We start from the raw sequence: 19,285 nt of genomic DNA, 5'->3' as shown, positions 1-19,285 counted from the left end.
GCAATTGTAACATTGGTAAACACTTTCAGTTCTTTCAAAAATAATTCATAAATACCTTCCTTCAGTGATGTTGTCAAAATGTCATGGTTGTCTCATTTTTTCAGAGAAGTTAATTGACCTGGTAGCATATGGTAACATGGTAACACCTTCAGTTCTTCAAAAATAATTCATAAATACCTTCCTTCAGTGATGTTGTCAAAATGTCATGTTGTCTCATTTTTTCAGAGAAGTTAATTGACCTGGTAGCATATGGTAACATGGTAACACCTTCAGTCTTCAAAAATAATTCATAAATACCTTCCTTCAGTGATGTTGTCAAAATGTCATAGTTGTCTCATTTTTTCAGAGAAGTTAATTGACCTGGTAGCATATGGTAACATGGTAACACCTTCAGTTCTTCAAAAATAATTCATAAATACCTTCCTTCAGTGATGTTGTCAAAATGTCATTGTTTCTCATTTTTTCAGAGAAGTTAATTGACCTGGTAGCATTATGGTAACATGGTAACACCTTCAGTTCTTCAAAAATAATTCATAAATACCTTCCTTCAGTGATGTTGTCAAAATGTCATGTTGTCTCATTTTTTCAGAGAAGTTAATTGACCTGGTAGCATATGGTAACATGGTAACACCTTCAGTTCTTCAAAAATAATTCATAAATACCTTCCTTCAGTGATGTTGTCAAAATGTCATGTTGTCTCATTTTTTCAGAGAAGTTAATTGACCTGGTAGCATATGGTAACATGGTAACACCTTCAGTTCTTCAAAAATAATTCATAAATACCTTCCTTCAGTGATGTTGTCAAAATGTCATGTTGTCTCATTTTTTCAGAGAAGTTAATTGACCTGGTAGCATATGGTAACATGGTAACACCTTCAGTTCTTCAAAAATAATTCATAAATACCTTCCTTCAGTGATGTTGTCAAAATGTCATGTTGTCTCATTTTTTCAGAGAAGTTAATTGACCTGGTAGCATATGGTAACATGGTAACACCTTCAGTTCTTCAAAAATAATTCATAAATACCTTCCTTCAGTGATGTTGTCAAAATGTCATGTTGTCTCATTTTTTCAGAGAAGTTAATTGACCTGGTAGCATATGGTAACATGGTAACACCTTCAGTTCTTCAAAAATAATTCATAAATACCTTCCTTCAGTGATGTTGTCAAAATGTCATGTTGTCTCATTTTTTCAGAGAAGTTAATTGACCTGGTAGCATATGGTAACATGGTAACACCTTCAGTTCTTCAAAAATAATTCATAAATACCTTCCTTCAGTGATGTTGTCAAAATGTCATGTTGTCTCATTTTTCAGAGAAGTTAATTGACCTGGTAGCATATGGTAACATGGTAACACCTTCAGTTCTTCAAAAATAATTCATAAATACCTTCCTTCAGTGATGTTGTCAAAATGTCATGTTGTCTCATTTTTTCAGAGAAGTTAATTGACCTGGTAGCATATGGTAACATGGTAACACCTTCAGTTCTTCAAAAATAATTCATAAATACCTTCCTTCAGTGATGTTGTCAAAATGTCATGTTGTCTCATTTTTTCAGAGAAGTTAATTGACCTGGTAGCATATGGTAACATGGTAACACCTTCAGTTCTTCAAAAATAATTCATAAATACCTTCCTTCAGTGATGTTTGTCAAAATGTCATGTTGTCTCATTTTTTCAGAGAAGTTAATTGACCTGGTAGCATATGGTAACATGGTAACACCTTCAGTTCTTCAAAAATAATTCATAAATACCTTCCTTCAGTGATGTTGTCAAAATGTCATGTTGTCTCATTTTTTCAGAGAAGTTAATTGACCTGGTAGCATATGGTAACATGGTAAACACTTCAGTTCTTCAAAAATAATTCATAAATACCTTCCTTCAGTGATGTTGTCAAAATGTCATGTTGTCTCATTTTTTCAGAGAAGTTAATTGACCTGGTAGCATATGGTAACATGGTAAACACCTTCAGTTCTTCAAAATAATCATTAAAATATACCTTCCTTCAGTGATGTTGTCAAAATGTCATGTTGTCTCATTTTTCAGAGAAGTTAATTGACCTGGTAGCATATGGTAACATGGTAACACCTTCAGTTCTTCAAAAATAATTCATAAATACCTTCCTTCAGTGATGTTGTCAAAATGTCATGTTGTCTCATTTTTTCAGAGAAGTTAATTGACCTGGTAGCATATGGTAACATGGTAACACCTTCAGTTCTTCAAAAATAATTCATAAATACCTTCCTTCAGTGATGTTGTCAAAATGTCATGTTGTCTCATTTTTTCAGAGAAGTTAATTGACCTGGTAGCATATGGTAACATGGTAACACTGAAAAAATTAAATTTGGATTGAGTTTAAAAATTCATCTTTATTAAATTCATCTCTTCCAATCAATTTATTTATTCTATTAAATTCTTTTATTTTTGCTTCACTCAGTTTAAGGATTGAACGGTAAGTTTCTAATTTTTCGATTATTTCTTTCCTCTCTTTATCTTTTCAGCCCCACCACATTGCGGCTTCTTTTTTGTAATAGCATATTTTTGATTTAATTTTGTTTAGTTTCTTTTTATATTCATCGTCTGGACTCTTGGCTGCTCGTTGTCACTCATTTCTACGAAATAAAAAAATTAATATTATTTAAATATAATGGAGTAATAAAATAAATCGGAATTTCTATTAATTTATTGTTAACCTCAACTAATACATTACCTTAATATATCTAACAAATTCAGCTATTGTGTAATCTTCGTCTTCTTTTTGTCATTGATTTTATCAGTTTTTCCATAATCGAGATGAATCAAAACTTTATCCCTTGTTAAAATTCATGAGCCCCGAATTAATTTGTTCACGTGTTAACATCATTTAACCTTTCATTTGTTTTCTAATATATTCCCATTCTTTTGAAATATCATTTTTCATTTCCACTGGTTTCATGTTTATAGTTCTATGCCATGTATTATTGTAATAATATACTAACTGCTGTATGATGGAGTCATGATTTCCATCCCAGTATATCTGACCGTTAACCCCTAACGCATCTCTAAGAGTTCTCATTACCGCATCAACTATTTTATTATGAAACGTATATGGAGAGGATGAAAAGTAAAAATTAATTTGTGGGAAATAATGAGCCATAGCTGCCTGAAATCCTTTATCACCATCACCCCTTATATTATCTACTCTTTCATGATCTAGTAAGTATTGTATAGCTCTTCTTGTTTCCTGTTCTGTTTTCCCTTTCACCGGAATGCAATATAAATATCTGGTGTTAATGTTAATGGCAAATAAATAAGTAACGTTTCCTTTTGAATATTCCAGATGATCGATTTCGTATGAATATGGATATGGTGCAAATAGGGGCGACTAAATTTTTCCTTTAACGGTTGAATTTTTGGGTCAGTTGGTTTATTTAATATCTTGAAATCCTTTTTAAAATCTTTTTGCTTCTTTAATGTTTGAAATGGATATAATAAAGTGAATGATGAAGGATTAACTGAAGGAGGAGGTACTACTGTTGGAGGTTTTGGTATTGCAAGTGATTTAATTTTATCTGCTTTGATTTTGGAATTCATTTCCCCCTTCATTAATTCTGGATGTATTCTATTCATTTGTTTTAAATATGCTGTATATAAAGGTTTGATATACTTTCCCGCTTCGAGTTTATGTTGAAGGATGAATTCCAAAAGTTGATCTTCATTTAAAAGTCGGGCTGAATATGGTTTAACTAATGAATCATAAATTAAAGCTTGTGCTTCATTTATGGTCTGAATGACCTGGGCGTTTTGCATCTTTGTTTTTTGCGGCTCAGGATTATATAAATTATATAATTCATCAATATCTTCTTCTTTTAATATTTTATTTTGAAATCTTTCAATTGTTTAAGTTGTGATTTAGTTTTTCCCTTTGCATATTCTATTTATTTTTAATTTGTCTTTAATTTTAGAAATTATTTTATCATGATATTTCAAAATTTCATTTTTATAATAATGATAATAATAATCCATATCATCACCCGTTATATTCATTCAAATTTTTGGAGATATGCTTTTAATCTATAATAAGTAAGAAAATTTGATTAAATATTAAATCATCAATTAAAATTTTTAAATCTACATTATCCATTTATATAAAAATAAAATAAATGTTTAAGGGCGCCCACCTCTTTGATCAAGAATCAAAACCATTATTAACGGTTCCTTTTGTCTCTTCTGTGGCATTTCATTAAAATAAAATTTTAAATTGTATTAAATAAATGGCATACAACATCCATTTTCACAACATACAGCCTTAGTGGTGCTCCTGTTAATGCAGTCTTACCGATTGTTAAGCGAGTCATTGACCCGTTTTTAAGTTGTAAATTAATATTCTGACCATCAAATATCGCTTTATCATTTATTATATCCAAATAATTTTTAGGTGTTAATTGTTTATTTTGTCGTAAACTAACACCTTTCATTTTTTGTCAATCTTTTTAAAATCACCTCCATCAATTGAACCGTTGAATGATGTATAACACTTAGGACATAAAGCAACCATGTTATCACCTTGTTTCTCAATTGCTAAACCCAATAACTTCTTCTCATGTGCTTTTTCTTCAGCTTTATTCTTTAATTTAGGTTTAAATTTCTCATCAAAACAGAAGAAATCAAATGGTGGCAATTTGAAAATGTTTTTATCATAAAATTTTTTATCGGTGACAATCGCCTGAAATGCTTGAGTGTTAGGAAGATTTGGAATCGCCAGCGATTGCCCAATAAGATGAATCAGTATCACCTTCAATGAAATGAAAACGATTAACATCCATGCATTTTACATAAAATCATAAATGAAAACCAAATACCAGTATTTAGCATTATCTAAAGTGAAGAATGCCTCTTGTAAACATGTATCACATCTATAAAATCTATCTTTGAGCATCACTTGATATGTATCTTCACCTATTTCTCTTATGTTTTTAAACTTATTTGACATACATGCAACGCGTGCCTTCTGTGCATTCATCATTATTTTAGTCTTTGTGTAATTTTGTGTATTCATTGCATCGTAACCATATGATCCATTAAGTGAAATCTTGCAAAATAAACTTTTTCCTTTATTTCCTTCTAATTCAGCCTTTTGTCTTTCGTTCATAAATTCGTTCGCAAATTCATTAAAACAAGTGTTTAAAGTTGATGGATTCAAAATTTCAAAAATAAAAGGGGTGGTTAGTTTGAAATCTATTCCTCAATCAAGAATCACCTCATTAATGAAAATAGATGATTTAACAAAAAGAATAGAAGAGATTGAAGAAAGAATGAATCAAATAATTGATTTCATAAATTCAAATAATAATTATTTCTAATTTCTTTTACTCGTTTATGAGGTCTTTGATTATGACTTCATTGATTCCATTCAGGATTTAAACAATGTTTAATTAATCGCGGAATATCTGACATCATCTATATATAACTTCTTTTAAAATTAATGTTAATTTTTTTTAATGTGTTTATAAATAAATGTATTTTAATGCATCGTCTATATATAGATGTAACAAAAAAAGTCACACAACCCTTCCACATATACTACTAATATAATTTTTGTGTGATTAAGTATTTAATATGAAAACATTAAATTAGATTAGTCAAACATATAAATTGTTATTATATGAAATGATAACAATTGATAAAACATACAGATTGGAAGATTAGGTGAATTTTTGTGATGAATAGGTGTGTTTGTATGTAATGCCTCTATAGTATATTCATAATAAAAATTAGTATACTATAAAAACTTGATTTGAGAAGAAAATTAATGTGGAATAAGAAGATTGTAGAGAAACGTCTCATTCTGTGAGACAGTCACAAATAATATCTCCTTACCATATCAAATCCTTAAATTTTATATATGCTATTTTTTTAATCTTTTAAAAATTTCTCTTTAACTCTCTTCAAAGACTTTCTTTTATGTCAAAAATTTGTTTCACTTTGCCCCAACTCATATACTCTAAAAATAATACAATAGCCAAATATATAAAATTAATTTTTAATTCATTAAAATTATATTTATTCAAAGTAAATCCTCATATAAACTTCTATGAACCATCCTCATTTGTTAATTCAATCAAGTATTCTAAGAAATTTGGGCAATTTTCTTCGAATAATTGGCTCTCATATGATAAATCTATTAATTCAATTTTATCATGCATAAAATCATACTTTCCGAATATGCAATAGCATTTTTCAAGAGCCAACAATAAATCAATTTTAAATCTTAGACTGTTATTATTAAATGATTCAAGTAGTCCTTCCTCCAATAAAAAGTGGTACATTATTTGTTGATCGTTCTGTGAAAATTCGAAATTTAAGATACAATAGCAAATTATCTGAACGAAAAAATTTTTCTTGCTAGAATTGTAATCATTATAATTATCAATAATATTTGAAAAAAGACCGCTATAAAGATAAAATCTTGATCGAAATGCGTAAAAACAATGAAAAGTATCTGATTGAAGAATTCTGGAACGCTTTGGTCTAGACACCACCATATGTAACGGTTAAGAGAGAACTGTTGATCTTGCATTATAAAGTCTACTAGTGAAATTTCGTTATTCATTAAAGAATACAATAATGTACCTATTTTCTTTTGTTTATTATGTGTTGATTTGTTTTGCCATTGAAAATAACATAGATATGTATCATCGGATTCTAATGCTAAAATTTTAAAGTCGTAATAATAACAATCCGGGTAAAAACAAGGATATTTTCGTCAAATGCATCTATTTTGTCAACAGGAAATGGTATCTTGGAGACACAATCACCAATATCAATTTTCAACATCTTGTTTATAAGATTTGATATTCATTAAAATTTGATATAAAAAAGTAAATTCATTGCTCAGAAAATTGAGAAAATTGAGAGTAACCGCCAAATAAGATTTTTTTAAAATAAAGAACTAAGGGTACAGTATATGAGAAGGAAGAATCCAAAATTTTATTTTTAAGGTTTTGCAAGAAATATTTTTATTAATAAACGGTAGAATAATAATAGGAATATCGATATTAAAAAAGAAATACATGAAATAAATAAAAATTTGATTCAACTTTGACAAGAATCACAAATGATTCTTATCAAAGTTGCTCAGTGAACAACAAACACTTGTTATTGTTTATAATTCAAGTGAATGTTGTACACAAAGACAACCATTGTCTATCAATTGTTGTCTTTGATTCAACTTTGACAAGAATCACAAATGATTCTTATCAAAGTTGCTCAGTGAACAACAAACACTTGTTATTGTTTATAATTCAAGTGAATGTTGTACACAAAGACAACCATTGTCTATCAATTGTTGTCTATGATTCAACTTTATTAAAAATTTTAATTATATCTTTTAATTTATATTTATTTACGTTCACATTTCTTTTATATCCTTTATATTAATATAAAATTTCGGTTGATCTTCACTCTTTTTCACATATTTTTTCAATAAGATACCCAATTTTTGTATTTATTCTGATTAATATTTTTCACTGTTAATTTTATTGATATCTCAAACTATTTCAACATTTAGTTTTTTAAAAACTCTATTTTTTGTTCTCTCTCTCAATTTTCAAAAGTCATTAATTTTGCATTACTTTATTTAAAATATAATTAACATTGGATAAAAACATTTATTATAATGCCATTTTGGATCAATCTTATGATATTTCAAATCTTTTAAAATACACTCATTCATAACAAATAGTTGCCCTAGACATGTGCGTAACCTTTGTGTACGATATTCCAACACCTTACGACCTGTATGCAAGTTTTTAATTATTGAATAAAAAAACAACAACATACCGTACTTCGAGTATCAAACATGTATACCCTAATAAAAACAAAAATTAGGACATATTTGATTTATGATTTCTTTTCACAAATCGAAATTTTGATCTCTCAATTTTAAACATTTTTCAAAAAAAAAAACTTATAAATATATTTCTTATTGTATAATATTGAAAAATAAATCATCATGGATGAATATTACTAGTACTTCAGAATTATTTATTTTTTCGATCTAAATATAGAAATAATATCTACTCTATATAAAAATAACAATTATTTAATTTTATTGAAATTTTTATTATTTGATTAATATATTTTATGTGATATCTTAAATAGCAATAAAAACTACACCACATAGTTATTCTAGAGTACCTTCATCTACTTCTAGAATTATAGGCTCTGGATTCGAATCTATGGTGCGCTATTGATAAAGTAAATTTCTCCATAGGCCCCAAAAAAATTGACAACCCAGGAATTATAGGGTATTTATTTAACCTTTATTGTTTCATTAAACTTCATTTATTTTATATTATAGTTTTATTCTTTTAGCTACTTGTAAAATAATCTAATTTTATATCATCATTTTACCGGATTATTCTTCAGTACATCGATTGTGTATCTAAAATAATATCATTATCCTTATTCTGTTTTTTCCAAAATTCTTTTAAATATCTTTTTTGGTTAGATTACTTTATACTTTTTACTTTTATTTTTTAATTTCAAAAAAAATTTGGTGATTGTTCTATTCTGTTACAATGTGCATTATCATATTCTAATGAATTATTCATTACATACATTTAAAAAAACTTGTTAAAAATGAAATTAAAAAATTATGTTTATTATAGTTAGTATCCCTAAGTTGTGTACTGTGGCACTGCGCGCCTCCGTACACCACTTAGCGGTTTTGACACTTTACGAAACCTGTAACGTATATTTTACAACACAACCGTAACACCAACTTAACCTTAAATATTTACAAAACCATCTGACACATAAACGACTTCACTAACGACTTCACTAACGACTTCACTAAATAAAAAATAACCTTATTTTATTTATTTTCCAACTTTTTTATTTCATTACAAAGACATGTCCGACTACATTTACTATGACTCTTTCCCAGAACGTTTCCGTGAACTATTCAAAACTCAAGTAAAACTGAGAAACATGCATTTTAACAAAGACAGACCCATTGACGATGAAAGAAACCCTGAATATATTACAATCCCATATGACGCAAAATTCATTGCATACATTCCTTATGGTCGCAGAGGAACGAAAACTATTTCAACAAAGACGAAAAATTATTTCTGGAGCGATGAAGAAAATTGCCTTATCTACATAAATGCATACTTAAATAAAGCTACATATTGTACAAAAGAAGGTTGGACTGGATTTGAGCTCTACATATACGACGACGATGGAAACAGACGTTGTGTATACCCATACGATAATATGTACCATTGTTTTCATCAAGCATTAAACGAATACATAGTCAGTAAGGATCTCATTCCTGTTGAGTAGATATGCTTTATTTTTGTTCCCACATTTATTTAAAAATTAATGATATCACCACCCTCACACGTATGAAAACATAGCACAAAAATAAATTTAGGTGAAGTGGTGAGATCTCACCTCTTTTTTCACCTGTTTTTTCACCCTGTTGAATTCATTGCTTTATAACTCTCTTCCTTTCTCCAACTCTTCTAGCTTCTTCTTAAGTTCAGCAATGTTAGTTAGTATACCTATCTTGGGTACGGCGGCACTGCGTTCCACCTTGTCCAAGATAACGGTTTGACACTTTACAAAACCGTTAACGTTTATTTTACAACACAAACACAAACACCAACTTAACCTTAAATATTTATAAAGCCGCCAACCACTTCACCTCACTACTGTAAAAAATAAACGTTCTCACTTACAAAAGTATTGCAACTCTTCCCATTGCTGTGCTTCACACAATAGTTCATATTCTTCAGTATCGCTGCTGTCGCTCCAATCGTCAGAGTCAAAGTCACTGTCAAAATGAATGTTAGTAAGTTTTGACAAAGCTAATGAAACACGCTTACCGTTTGTATCGTATGCTTGTATAAACTTTCCATTCTTCATTCCTTCATAAACGCTCAAACTAACTTTACCCTTTCTCCCTCGTATCTGATAGAATGTATTTTCACGAGGAACGAAGAACAAATTCTTGAACTCATGACCGTTGTAGTTTGTTATCTCAATAGTTTTCGTCATTTATATAAAAATAAAATAAAAATAAAATAAAAAATAAACTTAAAAATTAATGATATCACCACCCTCACACGTATGAAAACATAGCACAAAAATAGATTTAGGTGAAGTGGTGAGATCTCACCTCTTTTTTCACCTGTTTTTTCACCCTGTTGAATTCATTGCTTTATAACTCTCTTCCTTTCTCCAACTCTTCTAGCTTCTTCTTAAGTTCAGCAATGTTAGTTAGTATACCTATCTTGGGTACGGCGGCACTGCGTTCCACCTTGTCCAAGATAACGGTTTGACACTTTACAAAACCGTTAACGTTTATTTTACAACACAAACACAAACACCAACTTAACCTTAAATATTTATAAAGCCGCCAACCACTTCACCTCACTACTGTAAAAAATAAACGTTCTCACTTACAAAAGTATTGCAACTCTTCCCATTGCTGTGCTTCACACAATAGTTCATATTCTTCAGTATCGCTGCTGTCGCTCCAATCGTCAGAGTCAAAGTCACTGTCAAAATGAATGTTAGTAAGTTTTGACAAAGCTAATGAAACACGCTTACCGTTTGTATCGTATGCTTGTATAAACTTTCCATTCTTCATTCCTTCATAAACGCTCAAACTAACTTTACCCTTTCTCCCTCGTATCTGATAGAATGTATTTTCACGAGGAACGAAGAACAAATTCTTGAACTCATGACCGTTGTAGTTTGTTATCTCAATAGTTTTCGTCATTTATATAAAAATAAAATAAAAATAAAATAAAAAATAAACTTAAAAATTAATGATATCACCACCCTCACACGTATGAAAACATAGCACAAAAATAGATTTAGGTGAAGTGGTGAGATCTCACCTCTTTTTTCACCTGTTTTTTCACCCTGTTGAATTCATTGCTTTATAACTCTCTTCCTTTCTCCAACTCTTCTAGCTTCTTCTTAAGTTCAGCAATGTTAGTTAGTATACCTATTTTGGGTACGGCGGCACTGCGTTCCACCTTGTCCAAGATAACGGTTTGACACTTTACAAAACCGTTAACGTTTATTTTACAACACAAACACAAACACCAACTTAACCTTAAATATTTATAAAGCCGCCAACCACTTCACCTCACTACTGTAAAAAATAAACGTTCTCACTTACAAAAGTATTGCAACTCTTCCCATTGCTGTGCTTCACACAATAGTTCATATTCTTCAGTATCGCTGCTGTCGCTCCAATCGTCAGAGTCAAAGTCACTGTCAAAATGAATGTTAGTAAGTTTTGACAAAGCTAATGAAACACGCTTACCGTTTGTATCGTATGCTTGTATAAACTTTCCATTCTTCATTCCTTCATAAACGCTCAAACTAACTTTACCCTTTCTCCCTCGTATCTGATAGAATGTATTTTCACGAGGAACGAAGAACAAATTCTTGAACTCATGACCGTTGTAGTTTGTTATCTCAATAGTTTTCGTCATTTATATAAAAATAAAATAAAAATAAAATAAAAAATAAACTTAAAAATTAATGATATCACCACCCTCACACGTATGAAAACATAGCACAAAAATAAATTTAGGTGAAGTGGTGAGATCTCACCTCTTTTTTCACCTGTTTTTTCACCCTGTTGAATTCATTGCTTTATAACTCTCTTCCTTTCTCCAACTCTTCTAGCTTCTTCTTAAGTTCAGCAATGTTAGTTAGTATACCTATCTTGGGTACGGCGGCACTGCGTTCCACCTTGTCCAAGATAACGGTTTGACACTTTACAAAACCGTTAACGTTTATTTTACAACACAAACACAAACACCAACTTAACCTTAAATATTTATAAAGCCGCCAACCACTTCACCTCACTACTGTAAAAAATAAACGTTCTCACTTACAAAAGTATTGCAACTCTTCCCATTGCTGTGCTTCACACAATAGTTCATATTCTTCAGTATCGCTGCTGTCGCTCCAATCGTCAGAGTCAAAGTCACTGTCAAAATGAATGTTAGTAAGTTTTGACAAAGCTAATGAAACACGCTTACCGTTTGTATCGTATGCTTGTATAAACTTTCCATTCTTCATTCCTTCATAAACGCTCAAACTAACTTTACCCTTTCTCCCTCGTATCTGATAGAATGTATTTTCACGAGGAACGAAGAACAAATTCTTGAACTCATGACCGTTGTAGTTTGTTATCTCAATAGTTTTCGTCATTTATATAAAAATAAAATAAAAATAAAATAAAAAATAAACTTAAAAATTAATGATATCACCACCCTCACACGTATGAAAACATAGCACAAAAATAGATTTAGGTGAAGTGGTGAGATCTCACCTCTTTTTTCACCTGTTTTTTCACCCTGTTGAATTCATTGCTTTATAACTCTCTTCCTTTATCCAACTCTTCTAACTTCTTCCTAAGTTTAGCAATGTTGTCCTCATGAAGTTTAATCTTTCTCAAAATTCCTTCTTTATCTAATGGTTGCTTTATCTTTCTAAACTGAACTCTACCATCTTTCATAGTATGAATGTAAAAACCTTCTGGAATAGTTCCTGATTTAAGGTATTCTACCAAAAACTTTTGTTTAATTGCTTCAGTGACTTTAGTCGTCATTTTACTCTAAGGTGAAGCTAGCACAACGATAATGGATTTCATGACTTTTTAGTATTTCATGCAATCTTAACAGATAGCCTTACAAGTACTTCCAGTGTCCCTAGCTGTCCCTCCTTTTTATATAACTCCATGACATTTATAATCTCGCGAAACTTAACAGGTAGCATAACAGATTAAAATCAGATGAGGTTTTGAACCAAAATTTCTAAGCAACGTTGTCAAGGATTTTGAGGAACTAGGGACAGAGTGTGGCAAAGTCCAAGATTTAATTTATCTTCATTTGTTTCATCAGCTATCTCATCTAATATGCCAATATTTTATTCATAACTCGTGGCAAACTCACTAACTTTCGTTATGTTCATCTGCATGCTTCATCTGATAGAAAGTATGACTTTCATTAACTCTGTGAGATAATGAAAACTACTATGGACAGAGACCATGGCAAAGTTTATGACTTTCATTATTTCCAGAACTTAATGAAAACTACTAGGGACAGAGACCATGGCAAAGTTCATGATTTAATTTATTCTCTCACTAACAACAAAAATAAATGTCCTCACTTCTTAACAAAGTAATATGTGCTTCTTACACCACCATAGCTCAAACGTTTCTTTTCAAACATCGATTGAAACTTATTTTGAGCCATTGGCTTTAGTCTCTTTTTCTTCAAATACGCCAAGAAATCTTCTTCACATCTTTTCACTTCATAGCCTTCTTTAAACTCCTCCTTGTTAAGTTCTATGAAATCCTTTATCTCATTCTTTGTTGCAATGGCTTCTTCACGAACGACATCATGAACTATTTCATTATTGCATGTATGACCTCCTCACTGTTCTCATGAACTATTTCATCATTGCATTCATGTATGACCTCCTCACTGTTCTCATGAACTATTTCATTATTGCATGAACGACCTCCTTACTGTTCTCATGAACTATTTCATTATTGCATGTATGACCTCCTCACTGTTCTCATGAACTATTTCATTATTGCATGAACGACCTCCTTACTGTTCTCATGAACTATTTCATCATTGCATTCATGAACTATTTCATTATTGCATGAACGACCTCCTTACTGTTCTCATGAACTATTTCATTATTGCATGAACGACCTCCTTACTGTTCTCATGAACTATTTCATTATTGCATGTATGACCTCCTCACTGTTCTCATGAACTATTTCATTATTGCATGAACGACCTCCTTACTGTCTTTCATAAGCGTTTCAAAGTCTCCTTTACTCATTACTTCAATCTCATGCTGTTCACAGTAGTACTTAAACTCACTGTATATGTCTTTGTTGTATGTTATATTGCTTCCCATGTACTCCATGAATTTTTCAAGCACTTCCTCATAATTCACTGTTTCTTTCTTTCCACGACCTTCTAATATCATACTTGCTTCGTAAATATAACTTCTTGCAGAACCGTCTCGCTTTCTACTTCTCTTCACAAATTCTCTCATCTTGCCACCAAATACATTTGAACTACATGCAAAGAATTCATTCTCCTTCGCAAACTCTTTATATCTTCTGTAGCACTCTGTACAATTCCATCCGGATACAAACTTTTCATAGAACTCCTCGTAAAACATTTGGTAAGGTGTTTTGTTCATTTCGATGAGTTCTTGTTTAGCCCTGGTGAATGGTATCTTCCTTACATCAAATTCACTTAAATCTTTCCTCATGAAGTACGTCAGTAAGTTTGAATAAAACTCTTCATTAAAGCTTTCAATGAGATTTGAGAAATATTCGTAATTTCTTTTGTATCTGCTGCTTACGTCAATGACAACAAATCTTCTGTCGTCTTTGTCAATCTTTACTGAGTTGAAGTTGTTAGATATCATGATGATATTACAAACATTCTCTATCTTTCTTACTGGCTGACACTTCTGATTTAAGTCCAACTGAGTCTCTGTTACTATTGACTTTAGTGCGTCGTGGTTCATGACCTTAGACGTATCGCATGAGCTTAGTTCATTGCATACGATGAGCTTCATGTTCTCAATAGCAGCATTGAATCTACCAACCACATTCTCTATTGCCGTTATATTATTGTTGGCGTACTTGCTAATGAGCTCGCATAGAACATTACTAAGTACATTCTTACCAGTTCCTTGCTTTCCTATTAACAAAAGTACTGTTCCAGTCTTTCCACAAGGATTTTGAACGATGTAGGCGAACCAGTTCAAAACATACTCATAAAGCTCTTCATCCTCATTACATATGACATCGTGAACATGTTTCAAATATCCTTCAATAACGTTCTCATCTACTTCATTCAGTACCTCATACTCATATCCTCTGAAATAGCTGTAAATGTCATCTCTTTCGTCAAAGAATCTCATGCCTGACTTCATAAGATAGTTCTTGTTCTGACCCGCTTCATAAATCATCAGTGCGTTCACATCCTTCTCCTCAATACGTCCTACATAAATACTCTTCATGAGCTTATTGAATTCCTTGCTATCTACTGACACAAGTGTTGTTGTGTCTCGTATTCCATCATAATCTTTCACTAGATATGTCATACGTGCTCCGTCAATAACAACAACACATCTTCTTAAGTCATTTATAACACTAGCTATGTCAATACCGTCCTCACTCATGTACTTATTTTTCCTCAAGTCCTTTAGTGTGAAAGTGTCTCTAAGTTCTATTTCAAACAATTCATTTACACATCCTTTGCAATACTTCTCTATAAAATATTTCTGTCGTTCTTTACTAAGTTTCTTAACAGCTCTGAAGAACCATGTGTTTTGACTCAAACATCCTTCACTTCTCTCATTCATTCCTAGTTCTTTCATGTCATTATCTTCAACCTCTATGGTCTCATTGACTAAGGTCAAAGGGTTCTTAGTCATTGCTGGTCTTATCTGAAACAATGTTTGTGCAACAGGTTTAACTAGTTCAGCAACGTCCTTCCTTAATATGAATAGCTGTTTCCACTCATCTTTGCTAACAGTTCTTTCATAACCACTGACAGTAATGATTTCATTTGCTGACCTTAGACACTTATGTTCTATCATTTGTATTGCTTTTGTGTAAGGCTTTCGTGAGCATAGGTTGTATATGTCATTCCTGCAATGTTCATTCATGCCAATAGTACTAAATCCTTTCTTTGCTGTTGAGTGCATAATATCCATTAGTTCCTGTGTTCGTATTGCTGTCTCATAAAATACAACAAGACCTTTGTCATCTATGACGTACTTACCGAAAACATTGCTTATATTCTTTAACCATGAAATAACATCCTCATTCATGCTATCAAACATGAAGTAAGGTCTTACATACTCTTCACTTATAAGATACTCCACAAAGTACTTGTTAAGCTCTATGTCCTCGTGAGCGATTTCATTAGGTTTGATATTAGTTCCTTTTGTCATTGCTGTCATGTACTTCACTCTCATAGTTCCTTTCAATAGCGTAAAAGTACTTCATTGTTTCATAACTGCTCTAAATTCTGTTCAAAATTCGTACAACATAACTTTTTAACATTAGTGAAAGAACATGAGCGAAACAACAACATCTAACATTACAGAAGAAGTCAATGACAATGCCGATGAAAACATTACAGAAGGAGCTAGTGAAAATATTGACGAGTTCAGTGAGGAAGAAGATATTGAGGACGTCAATGAGAACGTTAGTGGGGAACAAACTCAATGGGAAACATTGAGAAATCATGAAGATTATGAGATTTGTACGACATATCCTTTTACTATTCGTCGAAAGAAAGACAAACATATTATGAGTGAATGCTTAAATAATTATGGTTATATTGTGCTTAGTTTAAACAACAAAATGTACTTAAAGCATAGAATTATTGCAGAACAGTGGATTGAAAATCCAAACAATTTGAAAGAAATAGACCATATAAATCATGATAGAACGGACAACAGAATCTCAAACCTTCGTTGGTGTTCTAGATCTGAAAACAATAGAAATAAAAGCAAGTATGGCGATATAGTTTATGAGTTCGTTGATGAAATATCTGACGAAGCTGTTGAAATAACAGATTATGGTAAGCATTCGTTTGAGTTCTACTACTATGTTGAGAATGAGGACGCATTCTATTATTATACAGGTCTTAACTATCGAAAACTTCATATAAACTTTACAAAAACAGGTGCTGCTTATGTTTCTATGATAGATACAGAAAACAAGAGTGTAATTTTATTCATAAACAAATTCAAACGCTTGTACGGCTTCATGTAGGACAAACATTATTTTTCAACACTAACGCCAACACGTAGGACAAACATTCATGACTAACATTACTGTATAACATAAATGTTTTGTCATGACTTCGTCATATATGCTTTGTCATGACTTCATCGTATATGTTTTGTCATGACTTCTTCGTATATGCTTTGTCAAGATTTCATCGTAATGAGTGTAAATGAACCAAAAATAATGTTTACGTTCATGTTTGACAACAACACAGAAGGAAGGCAGTTATGAATTATTTTTGAAGAACTGAAGGTGCTACCATGTTACCATGTGCTACCAGGTTAATGAACTTCTCTGAAAAAGTGTGACAACATGACATTTTGACAACACAGCAGGGGAAGGCAGTTATGAATTATTTTTGAAGAACTGAAGGTGCTACCATGTTACCATGTGCTACCAGGTTAATGAACTTCTCTGAAAAAGTGTGACAACATGACATTTTGACAACACAGCAGGGGAAGGCAGTTATGAATTATTTTTGAAGAACTGAAGGTGCTACCATGTTACCATGTGCTACCAGGTTAATGAACTTCTCTGAAAAAATGAGACAACATGACATTTTGACAACACAGCAGGAAATAAATGTTTACGTAAATGTTTTGTCAAGACTTCTTCGTATATGCTTTGTCAAACTTCTTCGTAAATGTTTTGTCATGATTTCATCGTAATGAGCGTAAATGACCCAAAAATAATGTTTAGGTGAAGAGGTGAGATCTCACCTCTTTTCTCACCTCTTTTCTCACCTCATTGAATTTTCATGATTTCTTCGTATATGCTTTGTCAAACTTCTTCGTAAATGTTTTGTCATGATTTCATCGTAATGAGCGTAAATGACCCAAAAATAATGTTTAGGTGAAGAGGTGAGATCTCACCTCTTTTCTCACCTCTTTTCTCACCTCATTGAATTTTCATGATTTTATCGTAAATGATTTGTCAAGATTTCATCGTAATGAGTGTAAATGAACCAAAAATAATGTTTACGTTCATGTTTGACAACAACACAGAAGGAAGGCAGTTATGAATTATTTTTGAAGAACTGAAGGTGCTACCATGTTACCATGTGCTACCAGGTTAATGAACTTCTCTGAAAAAGTGTGACAACATGACATTTTGACAACACAGCAGGGGAAGGCAGTTATGAATTATTTTTGAAGAACTGAAGGTGCTACCATGTTACCATGTGCTACCAGGTTAATGAACTTCTCTGAAAAAATGAGACAACATGACATTTTGACAACACAGCAGGAAATAAATGTTTACGTAAATGTTTTGTCAAGACTTCTTCGTATATGCTTTGTCAAACTTCTTCGTAAATGTTTTGTCATGATTTCATCGTAATGAGCGTAAATGACCCAAAAATAATGTTTAGGTGAAGAGGTGAGATCTCACCTCTTTTCTCACCTCTTTTCTCACCTCATTGAATTTTCATGATTTCTTCGTATATGCTTTGTCAAACTTCTTCGTAAATGTTTTGTCATGATTTCATCGTAATGAGCGTAAATGACCCAAAAATAATGTTTAGGTGAAGAGGTGAGATCTCACCTCTTTTCTCACCTCTTTTCTCACCTCATTGAATTTTCATGATTTCTTCATCGTAATGAGTGTATATGCTTTGTCAAACTTCTTCGTAAATGTTTTGTCATGATTTCATCGTAATGAGCGTAAATGACCCAAAAATAATGTTTAGGTGAAGAGGTGAGATCTCACCTCTTTTCTCACCTCATTGAATTTTCATGATTTCTTCATCGTAATGAGCGTATATGCTTTGTCATGATTTCATCGTAAATGATTTGTCAAACATGAACGTAAATGATTTGTCAAAACTTCATCGTATATGCTTTGTCAAGACTTCTTCATCGTATATGCTTTGTCAAACATGAACGTAAATGATTTGTCGAAACTTCTTCATCGTAATGAGTGTAAATGTTTTGTCATGATTTCTTCGTTTATGTTTTGTCATGATTTCATCGTATATGCTTTGTCAAGACTTCTTCATCGTAATGAGCGTAAATCAGACAAAAATATATTTTAGGTGAAGAGGTGAGATCTCACCTCTTTTCTCACCTCTTTTCTCACCTCATGAATTTTCATGATTTCTTCATCGTAATGAGCGTATATGTTTTGTCATGATTTCATCGTATATGCTTTGTCAAACATGAACGTAAATGATTTGTCAAAACTTCATCGTATATGCTTTGTCATGACTTCTTCGTTTATGTTTTGTCATGATTTCATCGTAAATGATTTGTCATGATTTCTTCGTTTATGTTTTGTCATGATTTCATCGTATATGTTTTGTCATGATTTCATTGTAAATGATTTGTCAAAACTTCATCGTATATGCTTTGTCATGACTTCTTCGTAAATGTTTTGTCATGATTTCATCGTAATGAGCGTAAATCAGACAAAAATATATTTTAGGTGAAGAGG

At 31.6% G+C, this 19,285-nt stretch overlaps 6 protein-coding genes across 6 annotated transcripts, besides 2 other annotated features; 2 read left to right on the top strand and 4 right to left on the bottom strand.

Moving 5' to 3' along the window:
- Positions 1-2,693: 2,693 nt before the first annotated feature.
- Positions 2,694-3,358: a mobile genetic element.
- Positions 3,359-8,646: 5,288 nt separating this feature from the next.
- Positions 8,647-11,678: a mobile genetic element.
- On the top strand, positions 8,971-9,327 carry TVAGG3_0657760 (uncharacterized protein; the record flags this gene model as incomplete). Its single annotated transcript, XM_051241902.1, has 1 exon — positions 8,971-9,327. The coding sequence occupies one exon, from the start codon at positions 8,971-8,973 to the stop codon at positions 9,325-9,327; it is 357 nt and encodes a 118-aa protein (XP_051088489.1).
- On the bottom strand, positions 9,718-10,044 carry TVAGG3_0657750 (uncharacterized protein; the record flags this gene model as incomplete). Its single annotated transcript, XM_051241901.1, has 1 exon — positions 9,718-10,044. The coding sequence occupies one exon, from the start codon at positions 10,042-10,044 to the stop codon at positions 9,718-9,720; it is 327 nt and encodes a 108-aa protein (XP_051088488.1).
- TVAGG3_0657740 (uncharacterized protein) lies at positions 10,445-10,771 on the bottom strand (the record flags this gene model as incomplete). Its single annotated transcript, XM_051241900.1, has 1 exon — positions 10,445-10,771. One exon carries the CDS (start codon positions 10,769-10,771, stop codon positions 10,445-10,447), a length of 327 nt encoding a protein of 108 aa, XP_051088487.1.
- Positions 11,679-11,898: 220 nt separating the features above from the next.
- On the bottom strand, positions 11,899-12,225 carry TVAGG3_0657720 (uncharacterized protein; the record flags this gene model as incomplete). The annotated part of the gene is made up of 1 exon (XM_051241899.1): positions 11,899-12,225. The coding sequence occupies one exon, from the start codon at positions 12,223-12,225 to the stop codon at positions 11,899-11,901; it is 327 nt and encodes a 108-aa protein (XP_051088486.1).
- A 1,578-nt stretch (positions 12,226-13,803) lies between these two features.
- Positions 13,804-14,625, bottom strand: TVAGG3_0657710 (uncharacterized protein; the record flags this gene model as incomplete). Its single annotated transcript, XM_051241898.1, has 1 exon — positions 13,804-14,625. The coding sequence occupies one exon, from the start codon at positions 14,623-14,625 to the stop codon at positions 13,804-13,806; it is 822 nt and encodes a 273-aa protein (XP_051088485.1).
- A 1,747-nt stretch (positions 14,626-16,372) lies between these two features.
- On the top strand, positions 16,373-16,840 carry TVAGG3_0657700 (His-Me finger endonucleases family; the record flags this gene model as incomplete). The annotated part of the gene is made up of 1 exon (XM_051241897.1): positions 16,373-16,840. One exon carries the CDS (start codon positions 16,373-16,375, stop codon positions 16,838-16,840), a length of 468 nt encoding a protein of 155 aa, XP_051088484.1.
- Between the last annotated feature and the right edge of the window lie 2,445 nt (positions 16,841-19,285).

The sequence above is a fragment of the Trichomonas vaginalis genome, chromosome III (assembly GCF_026262505.1).
Source record: "Trichomonas vaginalis G3 chromosome III, whole genome shotgun sequence".
Lineage (NCBI taxonomy): Eukaryota > Parabasalia > Trichomonadida > Trichomonadidae > Trichomonas > Trichomonas vaginalis.
Note: the sequence above shows the minus strand (reverse complement) of the source record. Positions and strands in the feature narration are given on the sequence as shown.